General features: G+C 38.9%; 1 protein-coding gene across 1 annotated transcript in view; it reads right to left on the reverse strand.

Moving 5' to 3' along the window:
* Window positions 1-1,061: 1,061 nt before the first annotated feature.
* The window catches only part of INSR (insulin receptor), an 83,027-nt gene continuing 65,440 nt past the window's right edge, over window positions 1,062-18,648 (reverse strand). Inside the window, exons 11-21 of the mRNA XM_026670938.2 lie at window positions 9,620-9,897; window positions 9,356-9,498; window positions 8,805-8,964; window positions 8,420-8,519; window positions 7,908-7,975; window positions 6,299-6,528; window positions 4,035-4,145; window positions 3,763-3,922; window positions 2,816-2,945; window positions 2,443-2,577; window positions 1,062-1,879 (exon numbers count right to left, since the gene is read on the reverse strand). Coding sequence (XP_026526723.1) covers window positions 1,525-1,879; window positions 2,443-2,577; window positions 2,816-2,945; window positions 3,763-3,922; window positions 4,035-4,145; window positions 6,299-6,528; window positions 7,908-7,975; window positions 8,420-8,519; window positions 8,805-8,964; window positions 9,356-9,498; window positions 9,620-9,897 — 1,870 coding nt within the window. The 3' untranslated portion in view covers window positions 1,062-1,524. The remainder of the gene's footprint in view (window positions 1,880-2,442; window positions 2,578-2,815; window positions 2,946-3,762; window positions 3,923-4,034; window positions 4,146-6,298; window positions 6,529-7,907; window positions 7,976-8,419; window positions 8,520-8,804; window positions 8,965-9,355; window positions 9,499-9,619; window positions 9,898-18,648) is intronic.

Here is an 18,648-nt window from a genome sequence, read left to right on the forward strand (position 1 = left end):
GGACATTCCAGAGTTCAATTTACATGATCACTTTGCTCCATGTAAGCAGAAGGAGCTGGTTTTGATTTTTTTTTCTCTCCCTTAGCTAGAATGTTTTCTAGTTGAGAGATTACGTAGCTCTTCTCTGGTCCAGACACATACTGAAACAACCCCCACAAATTGGGAAGGGGAAGAGTAACAGAAATCAGTAAAAGGGAGCCAGGCTCCATGTAACTTTCAGAGCTAAGAGACCTCCGGTAAGAGCTGCTAAGGCCTGATTTCACTGTTGGTGTCCAACTGTTTCAGAATTTGCATAACGGGGGTGGGGGTGGGGGTATTTTGAAAAATTAATATGCACATGCCACTCTATCATATGAATATTAAAGTACAGGTTTGTGCACTATATCTCCTAGCACTTAACTTGCCAGAATCAGCTTACACACTTAAGGCCCCTTAAAGACCAAACAAGCAAGCTCCTCCTCTTTTCCCCTTGACAGGGCAAAAGCTAAACAAATAAACAAACAAACAAGATCGAGGAAGGTGTCAATAATTTATACGGTGGATCACTATCTATGATTTAAATATGTCACAACAAACATATACACTTAATGCTAACCAGAGCTCTAGAGTCATGAGGCAGGTCGGTAAGAAGAAGGGGAGAGAATTTGGCTTGTTTTGCCTTGTTTAGTCTTGTAATGTCTCACAAAATCCTAAACAGAATATTGGCTACCACTTTGGCTACCTCGTTTTGCTGAATGGCAGAGGAGATGCAATCCCCCAAAGAGTTCTTTAGTATAAAAATAATGTATTCAAAATTCATTCGTGTCAAGAGGAATTTGGGCCAGGCAGGAAGGACAGGGACACCCTCTCACCTCTGTGGTTAGATAAAACTATTATGTACAAAAGGACTTATCCATTTTCACCTCTACCTCCATACGCACACACATACACATTCAGGGCACACATACTAGTTAGTTAATCCATTAAGGAGAAAAGCAGCAGCTGTTGGTCAAATCAAAGAAAAAAGACAAGACCATATTCCACACACATCCTGAAGATCCTTCAGTCTTTTTTTAAAAAAAAAATGCTAAAAATCACAAAAGAGGCTCCCCAGAGAGGCTGGCAGAAGAGAAGAGCTTCAGGTTCTGCTTGGGAATGATCCAGTCCAAGGCTCCCTTCCCTGCAGTAGTAGAGAGAACCCGTCGTTCCTCTGCGCAGAACAAGGCTAGACAGAAGTTCTCTTTTCTGACGTCACTGTGTGAAATCACTTCCCATCTCGAAATCAAGAGTTGCACAAGGAGATCAGCAGCCATAGAACTGTCCATTTGTTTCACAGATAAAAGTCCGCTGACAGCAAGTGAATTGTTGCACCCAAAAAGAAGAAGAGAACAGAAACACACAAGACACCCTCCCCTATCCCAAATGGTCATTCCTGTTTTGATGATTAAAAATCTGAATAGAAAGTGAGTCGGTGTGTCTCAAATGCTGTACCAGCAATACTGCAAGTCCTGAGATTTGTATCATGAGGAAAAGCCAGGGGAGCTATTAGGATGGGCTTGAGTGAGGTATGGAGAGGATACGGCCATTCTTCTTGCCACCATTCATGTGAGTGTAAGGGATGTGCTCCTCATAGTTCCCTTTGAACCCTAGAGAGGGCCCATTATCCCGCCCTAGGATCTCATCCCGCTGAGTGTAAGAGGCTGGGTCAAGAGGGATGCTCTCCATGTTTTCAAAGTCCAGCTCATACTCTTCTGTTTCTGGTGGCTTATTCTCCTCACTATAGAAAAAGGAGACTTCTCGGAAAATCAGGTGAAGATCATCCTTCAGCATTTCAATGATCTCGATGAAGGTAGGGCGCATCTTGGGATTGTACTGCCAACACATCTGCATGAGGTTGTGGCTGGAATTGCAAACAAACTAGGTTAGGTTTTGTCCCGCAAATTATTTCAGACTCTTGCTTCCAGCCCCAATTAAAAGATAAAAGGTTTCCTCACTGGAGTGGAGCTTTCTTTTTCTCTCTATTGGACAGTCGTGTTACAGAGGAGGAATCCAAACTCATTTGGTCTCTTTAGACTACCAAGAAACCCAATGTAAGCTCTTTCCCACATTGGAATGGAAAAATAACTTAAAAGTACATTTCTTCTTCCGTCCCCTTTACAGCTGAAGAAACTAGGGAGGGTTTCTTCTGAGCTGCTTGCCCTGCTCACATTCCTGCTGTGGGCTAGGTTACCTTTTATCTGTTTGGTTGAGTCCTGTCTCCCAAGATTATTCCTACATACCATTACGCAGCCCCTGAAACTATCTGCAGCTATGCATTAGACTTGTATTTCTTTAAGACAGGTGGAATACAGTCCACTGCGTTCCTCTATCTTAAGGAAATACAAGTTTAATACGCAGTCCCTCAGCCTGTGTATTTTTTTTATTTTTTTTTTGCAAAAACAGACTTTGACTCTTGATACTTACAGTCTCTCTGCACAGTTTTCTGGGCATTCAAGGCAACCCCCATCCATGACAAACTTGAGGACCTGCTCATTGGAGAGTCCTTGGTAAGGCTGCTCTGCTAAACTGCTGATCTCCCAAAGGACAACGCCAAAAGACCTGCAGGAAATAGGAAGGAAGGAATGCAAGATACTGAAGAGATTCTTCATGCCACCCACCGAACAGCTGAAAGTAAAGCAGCTGAAGTCCTCTTGTGCTATCTTGACCACAGGCAGGTATCAATGCCTCTCTTCTTTTTTCTATTCTAGTTAAAGTCAAGCATCTAGTTCAGAGACAGAGAGGATAACAATAGGATTAGGATTGGCTGACTGACTTGAAGCAACAGGTATCTACTTACCACACATCGGAACAGGCTGTAAAGACACCATCCTTCAATGACTCTGGAGCCATCCAGCGCACAGGCAGCAGACCTTTTCCTCCTTTGCGGTAATAGTCTGTCTCATAGATATCTCTGGTCATGCCAAAGTCTGAAGAAAAAAGAATGTTGCACTAAGATATTAATTTGGAAAAAAACTACAGCCTCAAGCAGTAACATTGGAAAGATGTTGAATTCCCATCAAGAATTTTATCAGAGTCATTCCATAATAACCAATTATAACATATCATTACTATTGTATTATATTTACTATTATATTATATTTATATTATAATATATTTCATTTTCCTATTTTTTTATCTAGCCATTGATAAAATAAATCCCGTATTTTATAATATTCTTTTTCTTCTTGCTGTCTAATTGCTAATGTTAATCTCTGCACATTCCATTATTTTCTTAATCACCTCCTCCTCTGTCGGAATTTTTTCATTTTTCCAATTTTGAGCAAATACAATTCTAGGAATGGATTATAAATATGAATTAGAATCAGTAAGAACTAGGATTTGCTGCAAAAGGATAATGTGGAATTGAAATTAAAGTCTAATGATGATGTACAGTATAATAATATAACATGATATGGAAAGTTGATTAATACAGTTCGAATGTAAATTTAAATATAAGAGGAAAAGACTATAGACATTATGCACAAGAAATATATACCAACCGACACACTGTACAATTGAAAGAAGGTTTTATTTGTTGTTTTTTGTTTATGTTCGTTAATATTTGTTGTTAAAAAATACAAAAAATACAAAAAAAAAAAGAATTTTATCAGAGCCATTAGCTGCCAGTTGCCCTGGAACTGTTTATTAATTCACTGATTCATTAATCCTACCTCACCTAATTAGCCGCCAAAAATCGATCAATTGTTTCCATAAGAACCTGAGCATTCTGGAAGGTGACCATACCTCCGATTTTGACTGTGAAATCTTCAGCCACCATACAGTTTCGCGCTGCCAAATCTCTATGGACGAATTTCTTGGCATTCAGATAAGCCATGCCATCAGCAATCTCAGCAGCCATCTGAATCATCTCTTGGAGAGTTGGAGGCGGGCGGCCAGGATTATTCTGAAAGCCGAGCCAAAACTATTATTAGTCGTTGGGATACAAACCCAATCTCCTTTTCATCTTTCCCATTTCCTCATTTCTGTACACAAATACAGTCATGCCAAACTCTTACCTCTGCATCCAGCCGTAAAGACCTCAAATAGCTTTTCAGGTCTCCATGTGCCATCAGCTCCATAACTACTAGTGTTGGTTGCCCTTTTGATACTACTCCTAAGAGACGAACCTAATGAGAGAAGTAAGAAGAAAGGCCAGTTTTAAGACACACTTAGTGAGTTGCATTAGATTCCAATGGGATTCTAGGACAATTCAAGGTGCTGGTTATTACCTATAAATAATTTCATAGCACAGGTCATTTGTGGGACTACCTATTTCCATTATTATTTCTGCTTGTGGCACACTGTCTGTCAGGGTAGGCATACTCTAGATTTCTTATGTTAAACCATGTCATCTAAAGCAGGGGTCCCCAACCACCGGTCCCTGGACCGGTACCGGTCCGCGGAACAACTCCTACCGGGCCGCTGGCTTGCTGGGCGCCGCCATCTTTTTTTGATGAAAAGTGCTTCCGGTGAGCTTTTCCTGGTAGAAAGCTCACCGGAAGCACGTTTCATCAAAAATGGCGCGCCAGCCTTCCGGTGAGCTTTTCTGGGTGAAAGCCATTTCTACCGGAAAAGCTCACCGAGCGCTAAGCGTCGCCATCTTTTTGATGAAAAGTGCTTCCGGTGAGGTCACCGGAAGCACTTTTTCATCAAAAAAAGATGGCGGCGCCCACTGATGCCGGTACCGGGCCGCGGCGCCCAGCTGATGCCGGTACCGGGCCGCGGCGTAGAAAAGGTTGGGGATCACTGATCTAAAGGGAACCAGAAATGGCTTCTCTGTCATTGTGTCTGCCCTATGAAACAGCCTATTTCCAGAAATTTAGATGTGCCTCACTGGCCACTGATGGCCTCTTGCAACATGATAAAGATCTAGTTCTTCATCTGGATGCTGGGCCAGGCTGCTGAATAAGCCTGTCTTAGTGCTGTGGTTGCTTCTGTTTTTCTTAGTCACCAAGGCATGATAATTGTTTAGCTGGCCAAGGTCATGTTATGAGTGGGCCATAACAACAGAAGAATAGAGAAGAGGAGGAGGAGAAGATATAATGTTCCAAGAGTAAAAGAGAATATTGTAATGTTTTTCAAAACCAAAGAGAACTTTTTTTATTGTTGAAGAAAACAAACCCATTGGTCCTTTCTAAGTTGGCATTGTTGCAATCCAAAGTTCAAAGCATTCTGGAGTGTTTCCTTCCTTGCTGTGGTTTCAAATAATTTCACCAAGAACCTTCTCAACACAAAAGGTAAAGGTTTCCCCAGCCCAGTTATTTCCATCTGTGGTGCTCATCTTTGTGTCTTAGCTGAAGAAGCCAGCATTGTCTGAAGATATTTCTGTGGTCATGTGACCAGCGTGACTATACGGCAAGGTGCATGGAATGCTGTTACCTTCCCACCAAAGTGGAACATGTTTATCCACTTGTATTTACATATTTTCAAACTTTTAGGCCGGCAGGAACAGGAGCTCACCCTGTTGCATGGCGAGCTGTCAGGCTCAGTATCTTTAACTGCTGATCCAACACCCCCCCCCCCCAACACAAAATATATGTTTTATCCAGGGGTGGGATTCAATTTTTTTAACAACCGGTTCTGTGGGTGTGGCTTAGTTGGTGGGCATGGCTTCATGGTCATGTTGGCTTCATGGCTGAATGTGGCCAACTCAATATCACTCACATCGAGGCATGCATCTCCTCGCCTGGCCTCTCATGACTGTGGGGATGCTGCAACAGTCATAAGTGTGAGAAATGGTCATAAGTCATTTTTTTCAGTGCCATTGTAACTTTTTGAATGGTCACTCCACACAAGCAAAGTACCAGCAAAGGAAGGGGAAAAAAACTCCAGAAAAGTTCCTGAGACAGGAAGTCTAGTCCTGCCAAGAATGTAATAAGGGTTAACGGAGATGCAGTTTCTGTAAGCAACACCAGAATGTTTCCTTCCTGCCTTCCTTACAGGATTAGGCCAGTAGTTTCTTCTAACAACCGGTTCTCTGAACTGCTTAGAATGTTAACAACCGGTTCTAGCGAATAGGTGCGAACTAGTAGAATCCCACCCCTGGTTTTATCCTATAACTATTGCAGTTCCAAAGAAATTTCTTATTCTAATGAAAACCTCATTGCATCATCTATGTCCTCATAGTTCTTACTGAGAAAAGGCTAAAAATAAAAATAAAAACCAAGAAGTTATGATAAAGATGCAACGACTTCTTCTCAATGCAAGCTGAATAGGATAGGCCTCCCTCCCCCAAACCATAAACATGTGCCAGAAAGTAGCAGCAGTGTTCCCCTCTTACCACGTGGTGGCAGCTGAAACCTTTCATCACAGAAGCCTCGTTGAGGAACTCAATACGCTCACGCAGGCTGGCAGATTCGTTAACCGTTTTGACTGCTACTCGTGTCTCTGCCTCGCCTTTCACAATATCTTTGGCAATTCCCTCATACACCATGCCAAAGGAGCCTTGTCCCAACTCTTGCAGGAGGGCAATTTTCTCCCGTGGGACCTCCCATTCATCAGGGATGTAAACTGTAGTTTATGGGTAGAGAGGGAAGAGGAGAAAGGATCAATCAACCCAAAACTGGCTGATCTCAAATCCAGATAAGAAGGTAGATCGAAATCCCACATTTGAAGCTAGGCCCAAACCTCTTCCAAACTAAAACAGTTTTCTATTAAGGCAGGATTTTCCCATGTTAAGTTACAATTATTTTTCTCACATTCCTACAGAAGGTTGAACAACCCAAAACAGAACTGTAATTGTCCGGTAAAAGTGTCATTACAACTAAGACTTCCAGACAGGTAAATTTTACAGGAACTGAAGGCTATTAATTTTTCCTTCCTTTCTCCTATAATTTAATTATTTTTATTTACATATATATTTAGTTTTTAATTCCTTTATTATTATTTTTGATAACTCAAAGCTGCTAATATATCTCATATTGTAATATCTAATATTCCTTCCTCCTCCTATTTTCCCCTCAAAACAACAACCTTGTGTGAAGTGAGCTGGGCTGAGAGAATGGCTCAAAGTCACCCAGCTGGTTTTTCACACCTAAGGTGGGATTACAACTCAAAAATCTCCTGGTTTCTTGTCACTTTTTCAGTACAAAAAAGGTAAAGTTCTGTGTTCCCTTTTACACAGCAACTTCCATTTACTCAGAAGGCAGTATGTACTTCCTAGCCAAATTTCCTTCTGTGGTGACTTTATAAGCCCTTAAAACTGGGGTGTATCTCAGGAAATCCATCCCTGAGTCCTTTCACTATGAAAACTTTCTCATCCTACTTTCGTTACCTTCCCTTCCCCTCTTTTATATCTTTGGTTCATGGCTTCCTTCTCTGACCCATTAATCATTTTTTTCACAAGGCAGAATCAGAGTTGGAAAGGACTTGTACGCTATTGAGACCTTTCCAACCAACCAAGTCCTTCCCTTCATGTAAGCTTTTACCAAGCCAAGTATCCCCCATCTTACAACTGACTATTGGATTTCTTTCTTTCTTTTTTTTTTTTAGGTACAATAAAGAGTTTTGCATTTGTCCCTCTTAATTTTCACTGTTATTTTCAGCACATTTCTTCAACCAATCCAGCCATTTTGAATTTTGTTGCTGTCTTTTACTAAAAAATATATCCCAAAAGTTTTATTCCATATGCAAATTTGGATGAGAAATTTTCAGCTCTTCATCCACATTTTGGAAACTACCAGCCATAGGACCAAATCTGTGGGACTCCACGGGACACCTCACTTCCTATTTTTTTAAAGTAAATAGTGAAGAACAAGAAGTGTTGTCTCAAATTATCTTACGCTCCCACTTATGGAGAACAACAACTTTTTTAAAATGTTGAAACATTTGGTCACAACCTCTGGGGAAAAAAAATTAAAATCAACAGACAAAATCAAACTGCCTCTCACCATCACTGGCACTGAGATACTCTGGATTAGAAGATGCATAGAGTGGTCCTGTTGGTCCTTCTGTTTGCCTGAAAAGAGGAGTGAAGTAAGACCAAGCACCATTTATCATGAAACTTTTGCTATTGGCAAAGTAGCTGTTCACAGTAGTATAGGGATTAGAAAAAAAAAACCCAATAATTATATTTAAAACAGAAGGCTACCACACCAGTCATAGGAAAAATTCCAAAACCCATAGATTAATAATTTTTACAATCCAAATGAAATTTAATAGTTTGGAATGATAGGCCTAACACAGGAAGGGAGGTAGAGTTTTCTACATAGTAAAGAAGAATGTATACAAGAAATCAAACATACCAATAAAATTATTACTGATGAGGGGGAAGAAGCTATTCATGCATGCATGTTTTCCTGTCAGCAGCAACTAAGCACGAATTAAATTTAACCAAGTCTGTTATGGATAGTTGATTGTATCTCAATGCATTGTTAACGGGCAATATTTTGAAAAGACTTACCTTTTTTTGAGAAAGACATAAGTTCCTCCAATAAACATGATTAAAACGACAGCGCAAATGATTGGAACAATGATGGCTACAAGATTGGTGGGAGCATTCACTAGAGTTAAAAAAAAAAAGTATATAGTACAACGTAAGACAGGATCTTTGACTTTCCTCCCAATCCGTGTTTTACAACATCCAGTACAACTATTTCTGAAGATTAGCCTGATGTCAGAGATAATAGTTCCTTGTGGCCATCTTCTCTCACAGGATAGGGCATGAGAAGGCACTATGCCCTGGAGGCAGGGATGAGACCCCAGCCATTTCTTCATGCTTCTGATACCTCCCCCACCCAACAAATAATTAGAAACTCAGAGCGCCAAGAAATATTGATAATTCTTACAATAATCAGAAATGTAAAAGTAGATGGGTTCTGTCCATGACCCATTTCCAGCCAAGGAAGTAGCTCGGATGCGCACACTGAAGTTTCCAGGCTGCAGCCCTTTCAGCTTGTAGCCCTGCTCACTGGAGAACTGTCGACGAGACACACAATGGCGTTGTTCCTAAAGGATAGAGGGGAGATAACTGGGTGTTCTGTTGCCCAAGAGAGGTGCCATATGAACTAAAGAAGAGTTACATGTGTGAAATGTGTTCAGTGAGTCCCAACAAAGAAACTGTGGTCAGTCGTGTAATGCAGGATGAATGAGTATTGATGTGCAGCACTACTCATCCCACAACAGAGTTCTAATTTCTCAGGGATGGGGTCAGGTACACTTAGAACTAAGAAATGACTAGGCATGCTCTTTCTCTCTTATACACATAGAGAAAGAGTGCTGTTTCACAAGGAAAAGTCTATTAAACTCCAATCACCCTTCTTCCTAAAATGTTATACAAAAGCATGGGGGGAAAGCAGACAGCACCCAAGGAAAGAAGAGTAAAGGGATGAAGGTTCACCTCTGAGTCTCCAAGGCGTCCATAGTTTATTTCATAGAGGATGATCAGGCCATTTGGCTCCTTTGGCTCCTGCCACTTTAAGTGGACTGCATTCTTGTCTATTAACACGTGAGTCACAGGTCCAACGATGTCATCTGCTTTCACTAATAGATAAAGAACCAGAAGGGGGGAAAAACCAATCAGTGCAAATTAGCAAGCCTGCTTCGTGCTTTGTCTTGTAAACATGCTGATTAGATAGGACCCAACTGGGAAAGGCTTTCTCACCTTCTGGCATGGTCCTGGCACTGACATAGGCTGCAACACTGCATACTGTTGAAGCTTCACGGTTACAGGCTTGGATCTCAATCCGGTACCCTGTGAAGTGTTGCAAGTTGGATATGACTACGGACTCCTTGAAAACCATCATCTGAAAAGGCTTCGGTTCCTCTGGGACCTCCGGTGTTGTCGTGGACATGTTTAGCAAGCCCAGCATGGTTGGAGCCACCATGGTGCTATTAGCAACTCTCCCAAGATCTCGTCGCCTCCTTGATCCTTCTGCTGGCCTACAGAATGTATCACATTTGAAAAGTTAACAGAAGATACAGGGCAGAATCTTTGTTCAGAAGATCCCAGGGTTAAATCTTAGTATCTCCAGATAAAAAGATAACTTAGTTGAGAAGTTTCTGTTTCTTTGGAGAGCCACTACTAATAGGAATAGACAGCAGATGATCCAGACAATGGGTGGTAGAAGACAGATAAAAGCAGGCTCAGTGCCTAAATGCATGTTCTACAAAAATAATACACTTGCACCTTGGAATCACGATTGAAAAGCTTCTTTTTTATCAGGGCTGTCGAGTCTTGTCTTCCCAGAAATAAGTTTCACATTAGTTCTGTGTATTCTTGGAGCAATGATGGAGACAGATATAAGGAAAAAATGACTGTGGGCAACTTCTCCAGCTATTATTATTTGCAAAAATTGCAAAAAAAAAATTGTACATTCAATTCTCTAAAGAGCCATGGTGATGCAAGTGGTTTAGTTTAGTTTAACTTATTGTCATTGCACCTTGTACAATGAAATTAAATACCATCTTCAGTGTACATTATGACTAAGAAAATAAACACAAACACACATCCTTTACATTGTATAGATTGAATTGAAAACCCCTGATATTGTATTAATATTGCACTTACAGTAGAATTCAATAGTTACTGCCCTTAGAATGCAGTATTGTAGGCTAACTCTGCTCACTGCCAGAGTTTGATTCTGATGGACTCCAGGTTAACTTAGCCTTCCATCCTTCCGAGGTCAGTAAAACTGGGACCCAGATTGTTGGAGGCAATATGTAAACTGGCTCTGTAAACTGCTTAGAGGGGCTGTAAAAGCACTATGAAGCAGTATGTATGTCTAAATGCTATTGCTAGTGCTACATATATTATGAATCTTTATGCTATTCCCTTTTGGGGTAAAGGATGTTATGCAAAGGCAGAAAGAGAGTCAGAAATAGTAGTCATATAACCTAAAGGCATAAGATAGGAAAACATACACTAAATCTAGTTTCTGTTAACATTATTCAGTGTATCTTTCCATACTGTTCTATCTTGCAAGTTATCCTTGTTTCTACCACATTATTAAGTGAACCTGACTTCCCCATTGATTTTGCTTGTCAGAAGGTCGCAAAAGGTCATCATGTGACCCCAAGACACTGCAACCATCATAAATATGAGTCCGTTGCTAAGCGGTTGAATTTTAATCACGTGATCATGGGGATGCAGCAATGGTCGCAAGTGTGAAAAGCGGTCATGTCACTTTTCCAATGCTGTTGCTTTTCCAATGCTGTTCTTGAATGGTTGCTAAAAAAACCTGTTACAAGTGGAGGATTACCTATACACTGAAGATGTTTTGATGTTTTTCTGACACACAACTCTCACTCCCATATAACAGAAAATAAGCAGAAAACCATCTTTAGACACAGCCATTTTTGCTTCTTTCAACATTCACGTTTCACAATGGACCACACATTATGCATAATTTTTCTACCAGTATTTCCCCATCTTCATAGCTTTTTTATCCAATTCCTCATCTTTAGCAAATAGAATCAAGGTGTACAAAGGGATATTTGTGCTCCAATTTTGGGCCATTTATACATAATGTGCAATTATTCAATGCATACTTCCCATCAAACTTAACTATCTTGATCTTTAATACTTAACTTTTCAGGTCCATGCTCCTTATTGGATTGTACAATCTGTCTAATATTCACCGTAAAGCATTTGAGCTAAGTCACTGCAGAGCACATCACCTGCATACAAAGTACCCTACCACCACCACATGTATTCCTTATATCTTCATTATTATATTGAACAACCTGTTCCCTGCTCAGTATTGAACTGTGCATGAAGCATTCTATTTCCTTCCTTGCATGCTGGATTTCCAATATATACCATTCTTATCATTCAGCAACCAACCTTCATTTTGCACAAAGCATTTCTTAATTCAACTGAATTTATTCTGTTGTACACTTCTCTAAAGCAACAAACATACATTTTACTGTGTGTTAAACATTAAAACATTCCTGAATGATCTACAAACAAGCAAAGATCTATGTTGTACTCCTCCTGCCTGGCATAAAGCTACAACCACATTTTCCAAATGTTGTTCGTCAACACCTCTCATTCCCTTTCAGTCAGAAATCTGTCAAAATACTTTTTCACACAACAAATTAACTTTTCTTGTAGTTACTGTATTCATTCTTGCTACCTTTTCCTTTACATAGGGAAACAGTATCAACTTTCTTCCAACAGTTAAGAACAAATGCAGGCTTCACCCACACATTGGACAAATGAATAGTCAATCTAGAAGCAAATCAAATTCATATTTTAACATTTCTCCTATTACCACTATTTTATATACTTGCAGATTTGCTAAGAATTTTGGGTACTAAAAGGCACCCCAAAATTGGGTTCAGTTTATCCGCATATGGGTTCATCTGCAAGTATATTTAATGGTACCTTGGTATTCAACTACTTTGAAACTCAGAAATTTGGTACTCAATGCATTTTTACACAAAAATATTTGTTCCTGTATTCATTTGTTTGGTACTCAATGCACAAGCTAGAACTTGCTGATGTCGGCTACTGCCTTGTGACTCATTACGTTATCCTTATGGGGAAAATGTGTTGCATTTCCATTTCATCCAAAATAAATTTATCGCTATTATTTTTTTAAAAAAATTCATTGATTCTGCTGGAGGAAACTTGCTTAACTTCTTTGTCTATTTGCAAAACAGCTTATTTCCATGAAAATTGCTCTATGGTTTCTCTTCTTGTTTCATCCTTAACAATTCTTGCTTTGGCTGTGTTCTTTGCAACTGTTTCTCTATGCACATGATGTGATATTATTTCTTCCTTCCCTATTTTTGCAGCAATCTTTTATATGCACAGTTTTTTCCCATTCACAACCTTTTTCACTTCTTCATTTCACTAATCATTCTTAGTGAAACACTAACAGTGCTGCAGTATGGTGTAATAAAATTATATTTAACTGTTCCAAGCAACTTCCATATCTTCTTTATGACAATTTTTCAGTCATTGTAATAATTTAGAACAATGTATAACTTCTCATGTCTAGTTTTTTCATTATCATTATATTGAAACATAACATGCGACATCATTGACCTCTGGGCTCCTATTTTCATGTACACCTATAGCAACCTATATGATACCAAGCTACATATTCTAACAGACAATTAGCCTTTTCATTTATAATTAAATCTATCCCTTCATTTCATGGCATGCAATCTGGTCACCTTCTGGAAGCTTCTTGAAATGGAGTTTGATGCCTTTTGATAGATTTGTCTATTTTATTCTATCAGTTTTATTTTATAAAATTTTAATGGCTATTTTTCTTTCAAATTGCAAGCTAATAAAATTCTGTGTACAATTGTGGTGGGATATAAATATGATATATTCAATAAACAAGCAAGTAAATATTAATTAACCATACTTGACAAGATTGTACCAGTTTTTAATCGGACAGTTTATTCATGACTTAGGTCAACCAAGATTTTTATATAATGGATTTTAATAAGGCAGAGAAGATGCAGACCAAGCTAATCAGCCTTAATGTACTCATGCCACTGTGGTTAGTTTATGGTCAACATACTGTAAGCACAACTTAAATCCTAATTTTGCCCCAAGCATGATCACACAATTCTAGATTCATCACTGGAGGCTTTCAAGAAGAAATTGGACTGTTATTTGTCAGAAATGGTATAGGGCTTCTTGCTTGGGCGGGGGAAGGGGTTTGGACTAGATGACCTACAAGGTCCCTTCCAACTCCGTTAATCTGTTACCACACATCCCAAGGCCTGCTGATGATCTCCAATTATTCATCTTCCTATTTTATATATAGATAAGATTATATTAAAGGTTGGTGTCTAATCCAGAAACCACTGTCAGGCACAAGCAACCAGAATCATTTGTGAATAGCCTCAGGCTGTAATTTTGTTTTCCTTTCTATGTTACAAGAATCTTACCAGACTGCTTGCCTTCCCCTGGGAATAACCAGATAAGGCTTCATACATTTTGGGGGAGATCATACTTATGTGGTTTGTGACTGTGCAACAATTTCAAGCTAAGCCCTTTCTTGACCTCTTCCTCCAGTCTAGCTGGCAATTCCCCAACATCTACCTTGCAAATCAACACACTGTTGTCAATCTCTCTAATTCAGAGATGCATGCAAGGTATGCATAGGTTATCTAAACCTATGCCCTATTAGGTTCAGATGCCTTAGATCAAGGGTCTTCAAACTTGGCAAGTTTAAGACTTGTGGACTTCAACTCCCAGAATTCTTGGGCTAACATGACTGGAGGAGGAATTCTGGGAGTTGAAGTCCACAAGTCTTAAAGCTGTCAACTTTGAAGACCCCTGCCTTAGATAAATATATAAACTCCCTGTAATTTATATTCAGGGTACTATGATGATAATTTATTTTCAACCCTTTTCCTAATGACAAAAAACAGCCCAAATTCTCTGTTCTGGCTCTTGGAGATAAATTATAGAGGATTTCAATTTATTAAAATAGAGAATCTTCTTAGATCAAACAACTGCCAAGATATACTTGTTGAATATACTTGAGTATATTTCCTTTTAGTCTACTGTATAGAGTTCTATTAATATAGACCATGGATATGTTATATGTATGATGGTGTATTTATGAATCCTGTTATGTTCTTTCCTGACATGCAAATGGTGCAAAGAGATTGCTGCAAATCTTCCATATCAAATGGCTGCTCTGTGTTGAGAACATTTGACTCACTTAATATGGTTACCAGTCAGCATCAGCAATACTGGACTACACAGATCAAAGATTTGACTCATGATATGACAGCTTTTTGTGCTGGGAAGTACAACTGTTCCCTGAGGATACAGGAGAATTTTCCCCTGATAACAGATAATCAGAGTTGGAAGGGACCTTGTAGGTCATCTAGTCCAACTTCCCACCCAAGCGGGAGACCCTACACCATTTCTGACAAATGGCAGTCCAATCTCTTCTTGAAAGTCTCAAGTGATAGCGTTCACACAACCTCTGAAGGCAAGCTGTTCCATTGGTTGATTGTTCTCACTGTCAGAAAGTTTCTCCCTTGTTTCCAGGTTAAATCTCTCCTTGTTCAGTTTCCATCCATTATTCCTTGTCTGGCCTTCAGGTGCTTCAGAAAATAGCTTGACCCCTTCCTCTCTGTGGCAGCCCCTCAAATATTGGAAGACCGCTATCATGTCTCCCCTGGTCCTTCTCTTCACTAGACTAGCCATGCACAGTTCCTGTAACCCTTCTTCATAAGTTTTAGTCTCCAGTCCCCTAATCATCCTAGTTGCTCTTCTCTGCACTTTTTCTAGAGTCTCAACATCTTTTTTATAATGTGGTGAACAAAACTGGATGCTGTACTCTAGGCATGTCTTACTAAGGCTTTATAGAGTGGTATTAGTACCTCCCTTATCTTGATTGTATCCCTCTGTTAATACAAGTTAGGATTGCATTAGCTTTTTTGGCTGCTGCTGCACACTGCTGGCTCATATTTAGCTGGTTGTCCACTAAGACTCCAAGATCCCTCTCACGGTTACTGCTATTGAGCCTGGTTTCAGCCAGTCTGTATGTGTACTTTTGGTTTTTCTTGCCTAAGTGTAGGACTTTACTTTTCTCTACACTGAATTTCATTTTGTTAAGATACAGCCCAGTGTTCTAGTCTGTCAAGATCCATCTGGATCTTGAGCCTATCTTCTTGGGTGTTAGCTATTCCTGCCAGCTTAGTATCATCTGCAAATTTGATAAGTTCCCCTTCTATTCCCTCATCTAAGTCGTTAATGAAGATATTGAAGAGTACTGGGCCTAAGACGGAACCTTGTGGCACCCCACTGCTTACTTCCCTCCATGTAGACTTAGACCCATTTAGGACTACTCATTGAGTATGGTTTGTCAGCCCGTTGCAAGTCCATCTAGTGGTGGTGCTATCTATTCCACTTTTTTCTAGCTTACTAAAAAGTAGGTTGTGGTCTACTTTGTCAAATGCACTGGATGTTGCTCTTTCTTTTCCTCTTCCTAGTCCTTCTCCCGCAACCCCTTTATTTCTTGTCTCGCTTTTGACTTTATCCCTTCTTGGAGGCTAAATCATAGAGGGCTTCCTTTACCATAATCTTCTAACCCATTTTCCTGTCTTGTGTCACATTCCAGGTGAACTGTTCATTAACTACTAGTAGTTTTCCGTTCAACTGAGATGGCATTTTCTTGAATTTTTAACAACACTTTACTGGCAAGGTCCCAGTTTGCATCAATGCCAATTTTTTGAATCTGATGGCAGCATCTGACACCCTTGGCCATCTGACACTGTTGTTTAAATTACACAGGGTTACAGTATTTGGCATTACTGGTGGTGCACCTGATTGTGCTGAATCTTTTTTGGTCTGTTTTGCCATGTTGCACTACAGATTTAAATCTTGGGAATACAGGGAATGCTTTTCAGGAATCAATCTTGAATACTATTTTATCATCTCCACTCTTCCTTTGGGTGTCCTGATTTACAATTAGGGTTTCCAGTATCATTATTATGCTAATATTCAATTTATTGGTCTTTTGTAGAACTTGATGACAATGCACGTTCAATTGCAACAGACCATCTTATAGGCATTTCTCTCTTGGATGTCCATCTAGTACCTCAACTAGAATATGGAGATTGTCATGTTTCAATCTGATCATCCTTCCCTTTCTCTATTAAGTCTTCCCTCTCATTTGTCTCCTCTGCTCACTGTCTTCTGACTGCACTAATGTATTTATTCTACCGACAGATTACTAATGTTCACATGTTGAATATTTGTAGGATACAGTGAGTTCTTTTAGAGCAGTGTTATTGCTATGTCCTCAGTTGTCCCACTTCCAGAGTATTGTAATAAGATTCCTTGGTAGTTGATCACAATTTCTGTCTCTATTGCCATATCAGTCCAGAACAATGACATTTAGGTTATTCCTTTTTTATTATTATTTATTCATATATATTAAGGATTTTACATAAAGTACAAAAAGCAAATCTAAAGAAAAAGAAATGCAAGAAAAGAAAAAAGAGAAAGGAAAAAACTAAAGTTATGAAATATAATAACTTCCAACTTTCTCTTCAACAGATATTAACAAACCTATAATCTCCCTTCCTTGTTCCAGAAATTCCTTCAACCCCTTATTTAATTCTCATCTGTTTCAATCTTTTAAACCCATAAATCATCATTTCATTCTTTTTTCTTCTTTTAGGAAGACGTCCATAAAAACTTTCCAGTCTTTAAAAAAAGCACTTGTTGTTTTCTCCCTGATCAGATTTTCCATTTCAGCTACTTCTGACATTTTTATGATCCATTCCTCCATTGTGGGAATTCCATCTTTGTGCATATAATAATCTTGCTGCCATTATCGTATACAAAACTAATCTTCCACGAGTCTTTTCCAGTTCACTATTCTTAACTCCCAATAAAAAGGTTATGGTGGTTTTTCTTTGGTCATATTAATCTTTAATATTCTTTCTATCGTTGTATGTATTTGTATCCACAATTTCTTGGCTTTTTTACAAGTGTAAATGGTAAAATATCCCCCTGCGTTTTTCACATTTCCAACAGTGATTTAAACTATCTTTGTACATTTTTGATAATTTCTTAGGTGTCGTGTATCCATGATATATCACTTTATTAAAAAAAATTCTCCTAAATTATAATACCATGGCCATTCAGGTTGGTCTACATTTTTCACACATCTCAAAACAGCAGAGGGGTGTTGTCACAAGCTATCTAACTGAGCCAGAGACTAGAGCTTTCAAATTACAAATTCCCTGATACCTGTCTACCCTTATGTCTTCCTACAATTGTGTTCATTTTTTTTATAATCGCTTCAGCAGGATCTTGTTTTCGAGTTCTTGTTCCATAGTTGTAGTCTCCAGGTTTTAGACCTTGAAGGACTTGGCTCAACAACTCAATAATCTGCTCCCTTCCTCCCTTTGCTTTTGTGGAAATTCAACAGATTATAAGCTCTTTACTTGATTAGTAGGTTAGTGAAGGGTCTGACTGTTCGACTCTTATTTAGCTGACACTTCCAGGTAAGCATCTGCTTGAAAACATTGCAGCTGTATATACATCCAGTCCTATCTCAGAACACTGTTTTAAATATATTTTTCTGTTGATAGTATTTTTATTAGGCTCTGAGCAAACTTCATTGCATTGAATTGTAATTATTGTGAAAGTTTTTGATACTATTTCTTGGTAAATGTGTAATAGTAATACATATATGAAATAACAGCAACAATAACATCTGAACCTTTTCCATAAAAGCAACCCAGGTGTAAATGTGCCCTCTTTTTAAATCTATCCCAACAAAGCCTGACACTAACTGGAGGGAGCACAACTTGGGAGAAGACTACATTAGGGCTTATCTAAAGGACTATTTCCTTTTTCATATGAATCTGCATATCCCTTGTGTTTTATGACTAGAGATATTTTTTGCTTCCTGATTGATTACTGCACTTTGAAGTTCCAGGAAAGGCTTGTTTATTTCAATTTAGGTCTAATTTGCCCAGAACTGTTAAACCTATTGTGACATGACTATAACGTTTTGCAATGATGCAATCTTTTGCTGTTGTTTAAATGTTTTTATGCATTTCATTTCTACTATATTGACTGTGGTGACAATGAATGTATTGACACATTCTAATATATTGACTGTGGTGTTTTATTTAAAATGACACTTCCCACAGATGTAAAGTTCTATAATAAACTTAAAAAAAAACCTT

This window comes from Notechis scutatus, chromosome 1 (genome assembly GCF_049901735.1).
Source record: "Notechis scutatus isolate UNSWTSFEM ecotype Mainland chromosome 1, rNotScu1.2, whole genome shotgun sequence".
NCBI lineage: Eukaryota > Metazoa > Chordata > Lepidosauria > Squamata > Elapidae > Notechis > Notechis scutatus.